The 20,072-nt window shown below is 37.0% G+C and overlaps 1 protein-coding gene across 1 annotated transcript in view; it reads right to left on the reverse strand.

Annotated features, from left to right (window-relative positions):
- LOC107303093 (keratin, type I cytoskeletal 10) overlaps positions 1-17,381 on the reverse strand; it is a 36,484-nt gene extending 19,103 nt beyond the window's left edge. Inside the window, exons 1-8 of the mRNA XM_015832284.2 lie at positions 16,758-17,381; positions 12,183-12,265; positions 11,716-11,872; positions 10,394-10,555; positions 10,133-10,258; positions 8,995-9,215; positions 8,198-8,205; positions 6,931-6,945 (exon numbers count right to left, since the gene is read on the reverse strand). Coding sequence (XP_015687770.2) covers positions 6,931-6,945; positions 8,198-8,205; positions 8,995-9,215; positions 10,133-10,258; positions 10,394-10,555; positions 11,716-11,872; positions 12,183-12,265; positions 16,758-17,231 — 1,246 coding nt within the window. The 5' untranslated portion in view covers positions 17,232-17,381. The remainder of the gene's footprint in view (positions 1-6,930; positions 6,946-8,197; positions 8,206-8,994; positions 9,216-10,132; positions 10,259-10,393; positions 10,556-11,715; positions 11,873-12,182; positions 12,266-16,757) is intronic.
- Positions 17,382-20,072: the final 2,691 nt, after the last annotated feature.

The following is a 20,072-nucleotide window of genomic DNA, read 5'->3' on the forward strand; positions in this document are numbered from 1 at the left end:
TCTCTCTCTCTCTCTCTCTCTCTCTCTCTCTCTCTCTCTCTCTCTCTCTCTCTCTCTCTCTCTCTCTCTCTCTCTCTCTCTCTCCCTAATTCCATGGTAAACCGCTCCCCCTCCCCAAAACCCCAAAATTGTTCAAGGGAAAGCCTTTTCTCTGATTTTCCATTTCTCATCTGCTACAGTTTCATGGCTCCCAATCCCAAGTATCCGTCAGCCGTCTCTGGGCAGCTCATCCAATTATACCTTCTATTTTTAAAGTATACTCCCCAATTATTTTCATGCTTTTATCCATCCTTTTGCTTAATCATATTCACTGCATCTCTTGCAATAATAAATTAGACAATGGGCTAGACCTAATGACCTATCTTTGGCAGGATGAGAACATCATTCTCATTTTCTGCAGTCAATTGACATCAAAGAAATTGTTGCAAGAATAGCTCAACCTATGATAGAATTATGATTCACCAGATCTTAAAAAAATATTTAAACAGTGGCTTGGATTATTCTATTGTGGGATGAAATTGGAATAAACATTCATGATCAAACATTCAAGATCATTTTTGTATGTGGATTTTAACATATGTTAGTTTTTAGAGTACATGCAGACATGTTGAACTGGTTTTGAAAATGATATAAATCTGAATTTGTTTGCCCTGGAAAAATATCTCTCCCAAAGAAGTGGTTTCAGCAGAGAATTAAGAAGAATTTTTGTTTGTTGAATTGGTTCAACATTGTTGAACCAGGATATTGATATGTCAAAAACCTATCTTCTCCTTTTACTGAGCACAAGCTTATGCTATGACCCACTTGATTGAAAGGATAAAAGCTGGATCTTTTTAGATTCTTTAATTGCAGATTCTCCAGCAAGGGTAGTAATGTAACTTAAAATATTCTTTTCAAAGATGAGACTTCAGTGCTATGTAGGCTTCCTGCTCTTTTCAAGCTGGTATCTCTTTTTGCCTTCATAGCTGGCATACCAATCTATACAGCAGCGGTCCCCAACCTTTTTGGCACCAGGGACCGGTTTCGTGGAAGACAATATTTCCACAGACCAGGGAGGGGGTAGGAGGAGCATTTAACCTAGACCCTGTGCATGTCAATTTCACTTGCCTGCCTCTCACCACCATCTGTGAGACTCGGTTCCTAACAGACCGTGGACTGGAATCGGTCCATGGCCCAGAGGTTGGGGACCCCTGCTATATACTTAACATTAGCACAAACCTATACATGCATCTTCCATTCTATCTCCAGTCAATTTCATTTCATGTAGCTCTAGCTGGACTCTTTAAATTTATCTCCTCCATTTTTACTAGAAATTCTCCTGCATTTTTCCTCTATCAACTTTCCTTAGGTTTGATAGCAGACAGTTTCCTTTTGAAGTTCTTAATAAAGAAGAAAAATTGAGAGACATTTTCACACAGTGGTGTTCTTGCTTTCATTTGATTTTCAAGCAATGAAGAGCTAATATGATGATTTTGGTTATTCACTTTTCTCTTCAGTATTTTATAGTCTCCTAGTTTCGCAGGCTCCCAAAGGAAGGCAATAAAAAAGATTCCTCTCGCTGTTTTTTTCCCCCAGTTCTTTTGCTATGGTCATGACTAAGGTGGAATCCTATCTGTGAGAAATTGCTTTCTCCTGGGGAAAAAATCAGTTTCCCTGTCCACAAATTTGGTAGAACATTTATGCCCAGCACCCTACTTCTTTCCCCAAATCCACTTGTTATTTTCTTTCCTTTCAGTTCTATGTACCTGCCTCATGGCTTCACCCAGATAACTTTCTTACTGTTTTCTTTTCTCTCTCTTCCTATTAATTTCTATTTTGGAAGGCAATCAAAAGCAAAAAAAAAACAACACTAAACAAACAAAAAATAACCCCTATCTTTGCCTATTGAAAAATTGTGCAGACTAGCGCTACTGTGACAAAACAGGTCACAGAGATCAATCATTGTTGAAAGCTATTGTACACATGAGCAGGAGGTAGGTTTGGTGTCAAGTCAACAGAAGTCAACCACCATGTGGCTGATGCTGCCATCTTGACTTTTTTTTTTTGACACCCCCAAGAATATCTCATTGGATGCAATAAGCACTTGAGAATTAAATCTATCATAAGGAAAGTGAGTTAGCAATATTCTGTATCACCCTTGAATTAGCCAGCCACTAATATAATAGTAGATTGATGGCATATATTTGCTGTTTATATAGCTCACATGCTGTAGTAATTTTTTTTTTAAAAAAAAAGTTGTAAAACTGACTGTGAACGTCAGAGATAGTTATTATACAATGTGCTAAGTTATAATATGATTTGTTAGTTTTGGCTTAGCTTCTTATATAAATTGATAGTCAACACAACTAACTGACTAGCAAATACATAGATGATTCAATCGTAGTAGCTAAAGCATAACTGCTTGACCTTTGCAATTTTTAGGATTTGAGACATTCATACTGAGTTCTCAGACTATGGAAAACATTCCCATTAATTTTGTACATATCCAGGTTATAGCTTCTCACAGTCTTGCAGCACATCCTCAGTCTAATTTACTGTAATATATTCTATTAATCTGTTTGTCTCATAGGGCAGTCAAAAGCTTCCTTTAAAGATTTATTGCTTGCTACCAGGTGATATCATCACTTGGAAGATAGATTGCATGAATTCAGCATGCTGTGATGTTTAATTGATGTGTGCATCTTTTGCAGCACTTCTATGATTATTGCTTGTTTTTGCTAACTTTCTAATGGTCTACCTATCACTAAATATTCCTTTTACTCTTTTTAAGAGTATCATCCAGTTTGTTCCTGTCCTTAAGAACATATTAAGTCTTCAAAGCTGAAGATTTTGACATCTGAAAATTTGTTTTCAATGAAAGCAATCCATCACATGATCATTATGCCTGCTATAATATTCTTGATATGTGGCTACCCTGGAAAGTATTTTAGAAATTGCAATTGATGCAAAATGTGGCAGCCAGGCTGCCTACCATGCATGCATAAAAATTATATGATGTCTGTACTAAAACATATGCACTGGCTACTGATTGCCGGTTGGACACAGTTTAATAATTGGCATTCATTATTAAAGCGCTAAACTGCTCTGGGCCAGATTAGAGGTCTCTCTAACTATGAAACTGTCCTATTATTCAGATCAGTAGGAAAGACCCATTTGGAGATCTCTACTGCTGCTGCTAGAAGGTGGGGAAGAGCATGCAAGAAAGATCTTTTGTGGAGAAATACAAAGATAGCTTTGAAGAAGATATTCAACAACTGTTACATTAGCACGATCTTAGTCCCGGAAGAGAGGAAAGAATAAGCAAGAAACTCAAAATTACTTTTCTTTATTCCTTTTGTATCAAAGAGAAGCAGAGAGAATCTCTGCCAGTCTTTCAAGATTCTGCTATTTAAAATAATGTTCCAATAGTTGTTGTGATCATTGTTTCTGACCTTAAATGGCTGATACCTATATCATTCTCAGATTTTCAGTATACACTCCCTAAGGTTTCTCTTCTGCTCCCCCAATGGTATGGAAGATGATAAAAACACATGCAAAGATAATAATGTTCATTTAAACACATTTTGTAATATCTTAAGTTATTATATTATTGAAGCAAATATTGAAGATAAAATTTATTATTTAAGGATGTCTGTATTAGTTTGAATTACATGCCTGTTGTATGAAGATTAACAATAGGAAAACAGAAGTGGATTCTTTATTCCCTTCATGTTGCTATTGTTCACCAATGGAAACATACATTTATGTTCCCAATTACTCACTGGGGTGAGGATCTCATATTACTTGCAACTTTTGAATGAATTGCTTACAGATATAGATTGTATGGACAATTACAATAGAATATGGTAATCCTTATGCAAAAAAAAACCTTGTGTGAAAAGCCATTATATCATATATTTGATGTTGTATTGCTTTCTTTTTTCTTTTTGCTATTTTATTTTTCTTTTCTATTGATTTATTAACTAAAACACAATAATTTTAGAAGGCAACACTTTTACCACCTTTTGTAATATTTTTTTAATGATTGGTTTCGATTTTAGTTCTAATTATATCAATTTCGTTGTGTTTTATAGCTAATTTGTTATTGATGTAAGCTCCCTTGAATATTGGAATAAATATTTAAATAAAGAAGTAAAAGTGGGATGTAGATTCCACAAACAAATCAAGCCATAAAGCTTAATAAAGTACATGAGATTGAAGATGCTAAGTGCTTAAAATATGCTAAATGCTGAAATCAGGAACAAGTTGATTACTTCACCCTCATGCCAATCCTATCCTTGGTTGCTGGTATGGTTGAATCTTGCTGGAATTATTACTTTGGTTGGATTTTATCTTACCTGAGAGATAATACCTAAATAGCTAAAATAGGCAGATTGAAACTATGATTGTCTTAAATCCTGTGGCTTTCCATAGAACTAGTCCTTTCAGTTCAATTTAGTGTATTGTGGTCATAAACCAGTAGTAGAACCAGCCTAAGTATAAATGAAGCTAGAGATGATTTTCTCTCAGAAATTATAACTTATGCTTTTCGGATGATTTTTTTCACCCCACAGCCCTGTTTTATACTTTCGCCCTGACTTCTCATATACCCCAAACTGTATAATTAGCCCTTGAACTATATTCCTGAACCCTCCCTAATGAAATCATGGAAACAATTTCAAAAAATTATTTAAAACAGTAGAATTTTTTTAGAAATGTTCAAAGGGTAGCTTCATGATGTAACAGCTTGTGGAACATTTTAGGATGAGTTTCCCACTCAGACATTCTAAAATGAAGGATTGGAAAAACATCTGATAGATTTAGGTAATTTTGCCTAAACTACAGTACAGCCTCATTTTTACATAAGAATAATCTCTAACACTTGACAATGCAAATGCTGATAATACTATATAGAGATGGAAAGTATCCAGACCAAGCATCATGTGATCTGAGTGGATTGCAGAGGTTAATCCAGGCCCAAGGTATCTCATAGTCTGCAACATCATGGCTTGATCTTGCCATCAACTATCCTTGGCCCATGCTTGGCAGGTGTGGCAAGAAGGTATATTATACTTCCCTCTTGGGTGTTTGCAATGGTATGTGAGAATGACCTTGGGAGACAGGAGGGAGAGCTGCAGACTAACCAGCATATAAAAGATGTCTCCTCCCATGGGAGAGGGGATGGCATGGAATTTTTAAAAAGGGACCTCTCACAGTTTTCCTGAGAATAAAAGGAAGGGAGCAATACTTTCAGTCTTGTTAATGTAAACTTATAATAAAAATAGAACTAGTATTCCTGTTTCTGCCTTTTGTCTGGAGTACCTTGCAGGAATAATAGTGTCTGCCACTGAATTCCCTTTCTAGTTATTAGCTGATTCAGTAGATGAACATCAAACATTGATTCCCCCTCCCAGAAGTTATATGCACAAAAATGAACAGTTCAGTGTGTGTGCATAGGTCTGTATGTGAATATAGAATGTTTTCTGCTCAAAATGCTCATCTCTAATAACATGGATTGTGTTGACCAGGAATGATAAGGATCATAATACAAAAACTGGATGAGATTGGGTTAGGAAAGCTGAGATTTTACATGGTACATGAAGAATCCATCCAGCTACACTCTCCCTCCCCAACTCACTCCTCAGTCTACAATTGAAGAGTTTTAAAGATGTATAAAATCTGTGATATACCCATATGTTAGTGTATAAGGTGGTGACTCTGTGAGAGCTGTATGCAACGAAATTTCATTTTAATGTATGCCGATTAGTGTACATTCAAAGTGATAATAAAGTTATTATTCTATTCTATTCTATTCTATTCTATTCTATTCTATTCTATTCTATTCTATTCTATTCTATTCTAATAATAATAATAATAATAATAATAATAATGATAAAGTTGGAAGGGACCCTGGAGGTCATCTAGTCCAACCCCCTGCTCAGGCAGGAAACCCTATACCATTTTGGACAAATGGCTGTCCAGTTTCTTCTTAAAAACTTCCAGTGTTGGTGCATTCACCGCTTCTGGAGGCAGGTTGTTCCACTGGTTAATTGTTCTAACTGTCAGGAAGTTTCTCCTTAGTTCTAGGTTGCTTCTCTCTTTGGTTAGCTNCGTTCCTTATATGTTTTAGCCTCCAGTCCCCTAATCATCTTTGTTGCTCTTCTCTGTACTCTTTCTAGAGTCTCAACATCTTTTTTACATCGTGGTGACCAAAACTGGATGCAGTATTCCAAGTGTGGCCTTACCAAGGCATTGTAAAGTGGTATTAATACTTCACGTGATCTTGATTCTATTCCTCTGTTAATGCAGCTAGCACTGTGTTGGCCTTTTTGGCAGCTGCAGCACACTGCTGGCTCAGATTTAAATGATTGTCCACCAGGACTCCAAGATCCCTATCACAGTTACTACTATTGAGCAAGGTACCCCCTATACTATACCTGTACATTTGGTTTTTCTTGCCTAAATGTAGAACCTTACTTTTTTCACCATTGAATTTCATTTTGTTAGATAGCACCCAGTGTTCAAGTCTGTCCAGATCCTCCTGTATCCTAAGCCTGTCTTCTGGAGTGTTGGCTATTTCTATTCTATTCTATTCTATTCTATTCTATTCTATTCTATTCTATTCTATTCTATTCTATTCCATTCATGGAAATTTCAGCTGCTTTTTAAGTGACCATCAGTGTTTGCTGTATTTAAAAGCCAGGTTTATTACTAGAAATAAGTCTTCATTTAGAATTTGCAAGACCCAAAAGAACTTTATTGGATAGTAGAAACCACAAAGAAAAGCAAAAGCAGGAACAAGTTAAATTGTTATATGATCTCCAGCCACCAAGCATACGAGCTTAAGGAACTACTGCTATGTGAAACATTAAATTTCCATCTCTTGGTGATGGTAATGTGTGAATTGAGTATTTGTGTATAACGTAGAGGGTGTTCTTCAAGGCTTCTTACCATCAACTGCTTTGTCTATAGCAAAATGAAGAAATAAAGATTTATTAGGCATAAATTATATGTTAATAAATCAATTGTACTTTAAGGAAAGAACATTGTATACTGGGGCATCTCTCAGAAGTTATTTTTGTTCTGAAGCATGTCATGGAATTATCAGTGAACATGCAACTTTTCATGATACTTCCTAGCCTTTCTGTAAATAAGTCTGCCTCTATGCCACTGTAACTAGGAGACTGCAAGATATCTGTCATTTATCTCTGGTTCTCACCAATTACATGGATTCTTAATGGAACTTGTGCTTTTACTGCATTTTATTACTTTATTGTATTTATAATCAGTGCTTTTCAATACAAAAGAAAGACATGGCATTGGAACTGGTCCCAGATGGGAATATGATTTAATTTATCTTGAAAATGCTTAGTTTCTAAAATAGGTTTTTTTCAAACTTGGCAACTTTCAGATGTATGCCCACTGCCAAAATTGCCCAGACAGGGCTTGAAAATTCTGGGTGGGTATTAAAATCTACAAGTTTTAAAGTTGGCAAGTTTGAAAAATATCTTTCTAAATCATCTCTTTTGGCAGTCATTTCCTTGAAAGTTGAAATGATGTAGCAGTATAGGAAATGATAAGTATCCTGATACCTTCTCAGAGTTGTACAGCACAACTCCCATTGTTCTTTGACAGTAACCATCAGACTTAAACTGATAAAAAGTGAAATCCAAAACATATGGAGGGCAACAGATTGCCCATTTATACTGTAATGCCATAGCCTCTGTCTGCAGGATGTATATGATATTTTAGACATTATCAACTATATCAGGCTGATATAGTTGATAATGAAAAAGAAGTGGGTGATGGCACATAAGAAGTAAATGTGGACTAGCACTAAGTCAAGGGAGATGAAGATATTGACAAATAACAACTACTAGTTAGTCCAAGAAAGGTCCCCCATAAAACTGTCACATTCTAGTGAAATTTTAGACTAAAAGTATTTATAGTACCAGGATTTTAAAGAGCAAGAGATGACAAGCTGTATATTTTGAAACATAATCCATCACTCCTGATTTTATTCTATCATGGAACTCAAAATTGTCTGAAGGAGCATTCACAAATCATAGGCCAGATCTGAATTTGATTACCTTTAGCAAAATGGCCGTCCATTATGTACCGTCCAGCCCATATCTGATAAACTATATTAAAAATTGCTTTCCATAACTTTCCCTCCCTTAAAATAACAAAACCTTACCATACATTCCTGAGGCATTACCTGAAAAGCTGTATGGGAAAAAAGAAAAAGAAAGAATACTTACACTAAAAATCACAAAAGACAAATGAACAAACAAAAATAACCCAGCTGACTGGGACTATTTTTCAAAAGCAAATTGAAGAGAATATGTAATCTTTATCAATTTAAGTACTAAAGATTTAAAAACAGCTCAAAGCACAATGCTTTTTAAAAAAACAAATAAACAAACAAACAACAAATAAACCCTGTTCAGAATTAGCCTGACTGATAGGAAGCAAACACAAAGGTCTGTTAGGAGAATCAGAAGTATTCTTCCCCCACAATTAATCTTGTCTCACTCTCATCTCCATTGACTGCAACCTGTAGGTTCAGCAACTTGACTAGCATTAAACCACCATTCCATGCATCCTTCCAAAGCAATGATTCTCAGAGCTTGCTGGAGAATTTTGAGAGCTGAAGTCCACACAGCTTAAAGTTGCCAAATCGAGAAACACTATTATAAACTGACCACATCATGCTTCATCCTATATTAGGGAGAGTGCTTGGTCATTTTTTCCCCCACGCTTGTCAATGTTTGGTGGGAAGAGAAACAAAGCCCAAATGGGTCCCTTTCTTTAATTTGTTTGCAATATGTAATAAGGGCAGCACTATTTTCAAGCCTCCTTATTTGACAAAATAAGGATTAATAATTCCTTTTGCTCAAGGCAGCCAACTATACAGATGCATATATATAGACAGACAGACATGATACAACAACTCTAAAATGAAGGTGCTTAAAGTTACCAACAGTAAAATGTTTGCATTTAGAAGCAACTTACTTAAAGTCCTGGCCATCCAAGAGCTGACGATAAGTCTCAATCTCTTGCTCCAGACGGGTTTTGATGTCCATCAACATCTTATAGTCATTGTTCTGTCTCTCCATGTCACTGCGAACCTCAACCAACTGGGCTTCTATGTTGCTGATTAGGCCTTGGATCTGGCACAGCCGGTTGCCATAGCGAGCTTCTGTGTCTGCTAAGGTGCCTTCCAGGGCAGATTTCTGAGAAGGGGAAGGCATTGGTGAGAAGAAAAATCCAGTGCTTTCTGAAAAAAATCTGTGGCATCAATTTGAAAGAAATGGCAAACATTGTTTTGAAAACTGGGGGAAGATAAGCTTAAGGAAAAGAAATTAGGTGTGAAGTGGTAATGGTTATATTTGTTAACTTGCACGGAGCAGTAGAAGTCCAATAGATTAGAGGACTGCTGAAATCTGATACAGTATTTTTCAAAAGCATTGGTTAGATTGATTTGAACATTTAATATTTACTAGCTGTTTCATGCCTCACAATTACTAGCTGTTTTTTCACTTGTTTTATATGTCATTGATACTATGTTCTGGACCTTGTGCAGTGAGGCTGCCTAACGTTGATGAAAAAAAAACCTAAGAAGCTGTTTTATAAAGTGCACTTTTTTTTGTTCAATTCTGCAAACATTTTCTGGGCTTAATGCAGTTTTTTTTTTAATTTATTGTATAGAATGTTGATTCCAGCTCCTGTCATTTATATATCATATTTACAGTTCAGTGAGTTACAGACAGTGGTGGGATTCAGCTAGTTCACACCACTTCAGCAGAACCGATAGCTAATTATTTGTTGCGGCATCCACATAGAGAACTGGTTGTTCACATATTTGAATCCCACCACTGGTTATAGATCTAACTTATTGTGTTTTATTCAGTAGGCTGTGCTTAAATAATAGCTTAATAGAGTGATGAAATAAATATTTGACTGGCAACGTCTGTTCAGATCTATTGGAGATGACAGAAATTGAACCTCTGAGTGTTTAGTTGACATCTCTTTGCACTCCATATATGTGCGCACACATACACATATACACACATTGCTCAAGGGGTCAAATTAAGTTACTTATTTCAAGATTCAGACATTGGACTTCATTCACTCCCATTGATCCACATACCATACTAAGCTGGGATTGCAGCTCTATCTCCAAGCTCTGGAGAGTCCGTCTCAAGTCAGTGATTTCTGTCTTGCTGGTCTGAAGCTGTTCAGTGTTGACAGCAACCTCTTTATTCAGTTCTTCAGTCTATATATTTTTAAAGGGAAGATGACATTGGTAAGTCTGATTATGATTTGGACAGCACAGTTGTCTCTTACCTAATTATTCTCTTGAAGGATCCCCCCCATCCCATTTCATTCTCTGCCCATTTTTCTATCTCACCTTGCTCGTAAACCAGGCCTCGGCATCCCTTCGATTCTTCTCAGCCAGCAGTTCATACTGGTCTCTCATGTCTGCTAGGATCTTGGTGAGGTCAATGCCTGGGGCAGAATCAACTTCAACACTCACTTGGCCACCCAGTTGGCCAGATAGAGTACTCATTTCCTTTATAATGAGAAGAAGTCCAAACATTAATTGAGGATCTATTTGCATAGCAGCACTAAACTGCATTTAACTTTCTCCACATTTATACTTTTTTGTTTTCTTTTTAGTTTTTTAAATTAAAAAGAGAAAAAGATGGAGAAGCTTAACACCTCCTCTCACTTTTTATACCTTCATAGCCATTTATGAGCAGCAACCCTAACAGTGAAATTAAAAAAGCATACAGTACTCTAGTATTAGACTAGATAATCATCTCTGATTATCTCTGATCATCAGCTTTGAAAGCTGGGCCGAACTGGAATTGGAGTGTTGTAACATTTAGAGGGCTGCAGTTTTCTCACATCACATTTCCAAAGTGGTTAGAAAGCATGAATCTGGTAGCAAGGTCAGAACTAATTTCAAAGAAATATATCAACCCCAGAACTGAACAGCTTTCTGACTGAGTTACTTAACTGTACAACTAAATTCACCTTGCAGAAGAAGTGATTTCTCTAGCTCTTTAATAGCTGAGAAATTGAAGTTATCAAATCCTACAAGCCATTCTGTATATATAAACCTGCAGAATGATTTTATTTTGAACAGTTGATTGAATCCTGTAGGGACCACTCAATTGTTAGGCAAGATATAAGATGCTAGAAAGGTAGAGTTGTGGTGGCGCAGTGGTTAGAATGCAGTACTGCAGGCTAATTCTGGTGACTGCCGACTGCCAACAGTTTGGCATTTTGAGTCTCTCCAGCTCAAGGTTGACTCAGCCTTCCATTCTTCCGAGGTCGGTAAAATGAGGACCCAGATTGTTGGGGGCAATATGCTGACTCTGTAAACAGCTTAGAGGGGGCTGTAAAGCACTGTAAAGCAGTATATAAGTCTAAGTGCTATTGCAATTGCTATTGATAGAGAAAACTAAGACTTTCTGCTGACTTTAGATTCAGTGTATCATGTTGTCTTATTGACTATGCTGAAGATTCAGCCCCTGTTGCAGTTAGCTTTTGTACATAGAATGGAGACTGCATAATGCTTTTTAGTGATATCTTAAGAAGACTGATTGATGTTCATAGAATTTAAATTTGTTACATACAACTTCAATCCTGCTCTTTGTAAATGGTTTTATTTTAATCATAACAAAATGAGTTTCCAGCCCAAGGAACACTTGTCTCTTTCTTTACCTCCTCATGGTTCTTCTTGAGATAAGCCAGTTCTTCTTTTAAGTTTTCAATCTGCATCTCCAGGTCAGCTCTAGATAAGGTCAGCTCATCCAATACTCGGCGTAGGCCATTAATATCAGTTTCCACACTTATGCGCAGGGCTTGCTCAGTCTCAAACCTAGTTAAAGAAAGAAATACCTTGCTTTTCTTAGGCATAGTCTAAAATGTCATTGATTCTGTTTAATTTTGTTGAGCAACTTCCTGATGTAGAAATGTTTACAATATTAGGCTGGTTGATATGGAGGGGATAAAGATATCTGGATACAGAAGACTGACATTATGCTATTTATGTGACCACTTCTTTTGTAACAAGTAATAGCACTAAATAAGAGATCACTCATGAATAGATTCCTTCTATTCCCTTCCATAATTTGCAAATGGAAAATATACATTTCCTCCATTTTCTGGTCCATGAAAGATTTACTTACTTGGTTCTAAAGTCATCAGCAGCCAATCTAGCATTATCAATCTGCAGGATTATACTGTTATTTCCAATTGTTGCATCCTTGATCTACAAAACAAGAAGTAACACAAGGTTGGAGTGAGTTGCTTTTAGTCATAGCATCTTTTTTTTTAAAACTACTTTGGCTTCCACACACACATAGTGATAGTGTGTATATATGTGTCTTTAGATTTCTTGGAGTAAATTGTTTTCTTCTCTAAATTGATCCACTAGGCAACCATGTTGTATTTTCAGTTGTTTACCTGAAACAACATTGACCCAAAATAGATTTGATTGACTATTAAGTGTAATTCCTTTGGAATCAACGGGACTAAAATTCTTTAAATTCCTTTATTTGTAAGGATATATTTCATGACCAAATATGGCTGTTTTGCCATAATACAATCATGGGATATAGTTTACATTATCCATACTCTATATAATACTCTATCAGTATTATAAATCAAACAGGTGCTATTTACTAGTTTGATTGAACTATGCAGATAACAAATTGATTCACCTGAAAAATTCAGTGTACACTCTCATCAGAACATTGTAGACTGTATGTTGACATAAAGATATCACTTGCTCCTTGCAATGAGACATTTACAAAAGCTACAACCTAAATCCAACATAACAAACATTAAAAGAAATAAAAGTGATAAAAAGAGCTTCTACTTTGAAATTACTAGCTACATCTTAAAGAGACAAGCCCATTTCATGTGGTTAACGTCAAGTGGCAGCAGATATAGGATTAAGAAAATCATCCAGCCAAAGATGTAGTGCTCCATCAGATATGGGTTTGTTTGTTTGTTTTTTTAAAAAAAATACATTTCTTGGATTTCTAATCCCGCCAAGGCAGTTTACATGGGAATCTTCATTTTATTGCTTTTGCTGAGAGAGAGTGATTGACCCAAGGTTACTGTGGTGAGATGTAGTCTGAATTCTCAGGAAGGAGGAATTGCACTCCAGGCGACAAGGAGGCAGAGAAGCTTAGATCGGGAGAAAGACAGTTAAGAAGGCTCCTCCCTAGCACTTCTTAGAGCAGTGATGGCGAACCTTTTAGAGACTGAGTGCCCAAACTGCAGCCCAAAACCCACTTATGCATCGTCGGGTGCCAGGTGGGTATGGCCCATTGGGTGGGCGTGGTTGCAGTGGTAACAGCAGACTGGGTGGGACTAAAAAGTTCAATCAATCAATTCCAACTTTGCAAGATCTTTTTTTCCCTGCGAGAAGTTGAAATTGACTGATTGAACCTTTTTTTTTTTTTTTTGCACACAGCGACGGAGGCCTAAAGCGAAAAGGTTTTATAAAACCCAGCTGAAGGCCTAGGACTGGGGCGACAGCACGCGTGCCCACAGAGAGGGCTCTGAGTGCCGCCTCTGGCATCCATGCCATAGGTTCACCACCACTGTCTTAGAGTATATCTATAATGATAGAAATAGTTGTTTTAGTTTGGCAAGATTTCTGTCTATAAGTGGGAAATAATAAAAAAAAATTGCTCAGAAATAACTCTGCATGTCTTTCTTGGTTCTTGGGGCCTGACAATCACCTAGGAACTGAGTCTCTGGTCCTAGTCCAGCAACTTAGCTACTGTACCATAATCAATGTCAAACATTCACATTTGAGAATCTGTCCAACTTTACCAATCACAGATAAATTTTGGCCTGGCTATCTGCACTTTACATGCTAACTTCCTTTGTGGCTCAGTTTCAACCTGTTTAAAGAACCAAATTCTTTAAAACTAACAGCCAACTTGGAAGTTGGTAATCATTAACTGCTAGGGTGCATTAATTTCTTCATAATAACTGTTTGTTTTTATTTTATTCTCTGTACTTTTAGGGTGTGTATGTGTTTCCTGTCCAAACAAACTGGGGGTTTAATGATTCTGCTGTCACAAAATAAATTTTGATTGTATGTGTATAGAAAAAAAGGGTTTACTTAGTTACTGGTTTCTTGTCTTCTTTTTCCTCTTTAACAAATAGCAGAAACAAAGCCAAAGTTTTGCTGTGGTAATTGAATTGTTGAAAGGGAGGTCTCTGCTCAGATTCCAATTCAAGATATATAGGAGGCTTTTAGGAATATTAAGGCAATGAAGGAAGGGAGGCGCTTCAGAGATCTTTATCTCAAAGGGTTCCAAAGGAGAATGTTTGCACTCTGTCTTCAAGGATGGGGGCTTTATGTATCATTGCAGAAGAGGAAAAAAATAATACAGAGCAAACAACCAAATTGAACAAATACAGACACACATCTAATAATAATTGGTACAATTTAAATAGACATAGGAAACATCTTGCTGAAATGGAGAAGACTGAGATCAGATGCACTTCCTGCCAGGACATATTAAAGGAGAGTCAACAAAAATTAAGAGATCAACATGTGATCAAAAGAATCATCTTCAAATAAAGCATTGTCCTTGGACAATATTTCAAACAGGATATTTTCAAGATGAGGGCTTTTCTCAGCCCCTTCAAATACAATCCCCTGTAAAGCAAAATATGGTATTCCTATTTCCTGGAGAAAGAGCAAGTTAGCACTATATATGGGAGGGGTGGGTGGAAAGGAAACTGCCTAAGATGTGGAAAGATGGATTATTATTTTTTTGATCAATCTATTGGACAAGTTGCTATTGAGAGATGTCATAAACTTAAAATTTGGTGTGGCCTTCAACTGATAGATGTGCAAAATTTTAATATTAAAATGGAGCAGCATATGAGATGGTCTGTGGCTGGAGACAAATATAAGAAATAAACTAGGATGCATGGGCTCCAAATTGAAACACTTTTAAAATAGAGCTGGTGAAACTAATGGGACTGATATAAATTATGACTAATTTATATCCCATTGATTCAGTGCAATCCAGTGTATACAAGGTGACATGCAAATATCAACAGATTTGCTCAGGAATGCATTTCAGTCCATCCTCTCAGCACACAAGTATTTAAAGAGCACATAATGATGATTTTATCTGCATAAATATCAAGGAAGAGAAATTAATATGTTAATATGAACAGCTTAGAGAATGTAGCAGTCCAGCGTTTAGCTAACATAAGAGTCATGCTAATAGCCAAAAAGAGGTGCTAAATCAAGAATCAAGAGATACTTCAATTCTCAACAGCACATAGATCTAAATTTGGAAATATAAGATCTTGTAGCTACATGAGATATGTCTGCTTTAGGCATATTGTTTAATTAATTACTAAGCATTATTTGATAAATCAGTTGATCAAGCATTGCTCCGAATGACATCCTGATTGACACAGATAGAGCTAAACTATTGTCTTCGCTATAAGAATCTGATTTTGATTCCCGTCTAATATTACATTACCTTTATTCAGTTTCTTTAAAGTAAACTATGCCAGAATTATGCTGTGCACATACAGCACCCTTTGTCTACAACTTGGCAAAATGGATAGTAATTCTTAAATACAGGTAATCCTTGATCTCAAACTGTTCATTTAACCATGGTTCAAAGTTACAATAGCTTTGGAAAAAGTGCTTTATGTACTGTATTTGCACTTATGAGCATGATATCGCCTCCATGGAAACATGACCATAATTCTGGTGCTTGGCAATCAGTTCACATTCACAACTACTTGCAGCATCTTGGGCTCATGTGAATTGCAATTGGCAACCTTTTAAAAAAGTGTTCATTAGGGAACCTAGTGCTTTACAACCACTCTAAAATTTGACATAAAATCAAGTCTGGTCATGTGTGGACTTGACTCACACTGATTTGTGACTAAAATTTTAGTCCCGAGTCAAGGAATAACTGTAAGATAAAAAGGAAGTAGAGGAATTTGAATGTTTCCTGGCTGATATTGATGCTTTGCAATGAACAGTGAGTAAAAAGTTTTTACCAACTGTATGATTCAAGGTGCTGTTACACTCTCTTCATAAATGGGAACAGTAATTGTTTAGGGATTTTTTAAAATAAATTGATCAGCTCTTTTCAGAGAGATACTGGAATTTGGGTTTGTCATATTAATGCCTCCATGCCATACAAGACTTTCCTCTTTGTAATAATGCTTTTGTGTTTTTAAGCAAATGCAGAACAGCTAAATGTTCAGATGATTGCCTATTTCACCATGTTCACACTGCAAGCCAGAAAAAAGTGCAGGAGATGAACCTAAGGGGAATCTGTGACTGTTCGTTGCTGATCTCTAATTCTGAATCAGCATGGGGTATGTTGGAAGTTGCAATTTAGTTTTCTCTGCAGGACCAGAGACCTTTGTCATTTTAGGAACTTCAGAAATATGAGAAAATTTTCAAACATAGAGCAGATTAAGTTTACACTTTGTGCTAAGTCATGGTGCTATGCCACATTTGGCAGAGTTGCACAACATATAAAGCCATAATCCATGATGTACAAAGCAAAAATTGCATAATGTATTAATCCAATGATGAAGAAACCTTTTTATAGTAGAGCATGATCTGCAATGCTTGTCACTGGCTGTCCAAAAAGTATTATTGCTGGAACCCACATATCTCAATTGAAAAACCTTTCACAAGATGCTGAAACATGAATAAATCCCGCAGGATTCCAAATCTGAAGTCCTACCTTCTCCCGGAGGTCTTCAATGGTCTTGAAATATAAGCTGAAATCACGGCTTGCAGTCGGTCCTTGCTTCTGGTACCACTCTCGAATTTTAACCTCTAGTTCAGTATTTGCTTCCTCCAGGGCACGCACTTTGTCCAGGTAGTTTGCCAGGCGGTCATTCAAATTCTGCATAGTTACCTTTTCATTTCCCGAAAGGAGGCCCTCACTGACATTTAGGTTCCCACCAAAGGCACCTCCAGCCCCACCAGCCCCACCAGCTCCACCAAAGCAACCACTCCCATAGCTAAAACTTCCACCACCATAGCCACTAGCTAGGCCTCCTCCAAATCCAGGAGAAGCTAATCTAGCAGAAGAGACAGAGATGCCATAACCTCCAGAACCCCCATGGATGCTTGGAGTTCTGAAGGAGGAAGAACCACCAAAACCTCCTCCACCAATGGTGGAAGAGGATTGCCTAAAGCTGTAGGTATTCATGATGAAAGGATGTCTCAGACCAGCTCTTGGCAACCAAGTGACACACTTTATGCTCTGGAGACAATATAAGCAGTTCTTCCCAATCCCTGTCTCTTTTATTCTGTACTGTTGTGGGAGTTGTCCATCTAATCTGCTGATATGTGAGCCCTTTGGAATGGACCAAACCCTTTGCCAGCATACAAATTCTTCTCATTGGTCAGTCAGAAAGAAATGGGCTGTTTATTTTCCAAATATTTGCTTAGAAATATTTTCCTCCCCTCCCCTTGTGTGACAATGTGTCCCCCCTCCTTCTTTTTAGAACAAAAGTTGTGATTCACAGTAGGTGGCTTTCTGCTCATAAGCAAGACATTGATAAATGCTAGGTGATCATTTACTTAAGCCTCAGCTAAAACCTTGAGCACACATACCTGTCCTGACACACACTGATTCTTTTGTGAAAGGGGTGGGGGGAGGAGTGAAACAACTTGGAACTGAAATCCAGCAGTTGAAGCAGGTAAGATATTCAGTGAAACTGAGACAAGGGTAAGAGCTAAAGAGTTCTTCCCCCCCCCCCACTCCTGAAACATTCATCTTCTTGTTAAAGGGCTGTGAATATATATCTAGAATATCTCAGTTGCTCCTAATTGCTATAAAAACAGATTTCTTTGAAAGAAGAAGGTAAAAAGCTGTCTCTAATCATATGTATAAATATCTGTGTAAATCCTTAATATCTTAAGAGTATTTTAGCTGGGGAGGGAAACTCTAGCATACAAGTGCTTCTTTTCTGCATGGAAAACAGGAAATTCTTGAGGGTATTTCCTCACATGGATGAGCACTTTCATGCATAACCAATCTTTGTGATTTCTCCTGTGTTGCATCTTAATGACTGAATTCAAGCCAAAGACTGTGTATTATGTTTGTTCTTACAGTACACTGATGTAGAGAAAAAGTACGAATCTAGGGTGAAGCTGCTCAATACCTAACATCCATGTTGGTGTGGCATTTTACAAATGGGATTCTCCATACACCAAAAGCCCCAAGATGAGGAAGGTGCCTTATCACTGCAAACCTTCTAGCCAGTTGTGTTTTTAAAGATATATGATCCTATGATTTGAATGCAGTTTAAGTTATCTCCCAATACCCATATGTAAGAGAATGTACCTGATCTCCAATTTCTGTGAATGGCTCTGAATGATGGGGGTTGTAGTCTGACACTTTTGGATGATCCTGCTTAGGGAGTCCTTGTTTAGCCTTGTTTAGCAATTGTTTGCAATTATGATGGTGATAAAAAATAACTTTGTGACAATCCTAGCATTTACAACCTTTGCTGGTCTGTGACACAAAGGAAAGCTGAAATAAGATAAGCCTAGTCATGGTTTCACTTAGATACTATTTTGCTTGATGGCCAAGTTGTCAGTCCCTATTGTGGTCACTAAACAAGGATTATCTGTATAAGGAAGGTTGTGTCTTATAAGAAAGGTTTTCCAGCATATGTATTGTTAGCCTACATTCTCCATAGCCTGGAAAAAAAAAAACCATGGGCATTGTTTCGCTTGCCTTGTACAAAAGAGAAAGTGCATAATCACTCCACTGCCAGAATACTTTAACATATCTGGTGGAGAGAATTTGAATTTATTTCTAACAAGATATATACATGCAAGTATATATCCTAGAAACTATACATAGTTTCTATCCTAGAAACTATACATGTCCTGCTCCCAAAACCTGTGATGACTCAGCAGCCATCCCTTCCGAGGTCAATCTGCATTTCCCCATTAAGCTACTCAAAAGTGATTGATTTGAAGTGGTTTACAGTGAGGCTAATAACAATAATTCAGAATTCTGATCTAACCTACTGTTTGTCAACCTGGGCATCTTTAAGCTGTCTGGACTTCTACTTCCAGAAATACCCAGCCATCATGATGGGAGTTCTGGAAGTTGAAGTACACACAACTTAAAGTTGTCAAGTTGAGAAACACTGATCTAACATAACTAAGGCAGCTCTAGCAGCAGATATTCTGTGTGTAAAAAGAAAAGTTCTCAAAACTTTCTTGGTAGCCTAGAGGTTTAGGGGTGTGCTTTTTCTCAGGAGATATGAGTTCCAAAGGATGGGGATGGCCACTAAGAAGACATGTTGTCAAAGTACATGTTGTCCCTGCCTCCCACTGGATGAGATCTGCATGTGAAGGGTTTTGAAACAGAGCAATGTATTTAAATTAATAGTAATATAAAATATAAAATAGTTGTTCATTAATAAACTCAGAATAAATGGTTTCTCGGGATTGCAGTAATGAAAGGGCTAAATGTATATCATAACAGTTATGGACTATAGGCAGTCCTTGACTTACGACTACAATTGGAACTAGAATTTCCATTGCCAAGCAAGAAATTGTTAAATGAGCCATGCCTAATTTTATGACTTTTTTGCTACAGTTATTAAAATGAATCACTGCAGTTATTAAGTTAATTATGCAGTTGTTAAGCAAATCCAGCTTTCTCCATCAAAAGCAACAGGAAATGCAACCATCGTAAATGCATGCCAGGTGCCAAGGGTCTGAATTTTGATCATGTGACTATGGGGAATACTAGAGTGGTCATAAGTGTGAGGACTGGTTGTAAGTCACTTTCTTAAGTGCTGCTGTAACTTCAAACAGTCGCTAAACAAATGGTTGTAACTTGAGAACTACCTATACTGTCAGAAGGCCTGTCTTTGGTGTATAAGCTTCAAGGACCATCTGTTTTTTTATTGCTGGTTAGAGGCAGAACTGAAAAAGCTTCTGCACGAGCCTTTGGAGTCCTGTTTGAGATGTTTCTTATGGAAGCTACTGAAGGCTTATGGTATATTTGCAATATATAGTTTAT

This window comes from Protobothrops mucrosquamatus, unplaced genomic scaffold (genome assembly GCF_001527695.2).
Source record: "Protobothrops mucrosquamatus isolate PMUCROS unplaced genomic scaffold, P.Mucros_1.0 scaffold1, whole genome shotgun sequence".
Lineage (NCBI taxonomy): Eukaryota > Metazoa > Chordata > Lepidosauria > Squamata > Viperidae > Protobothrops > Protobothrops mucrosquamatus.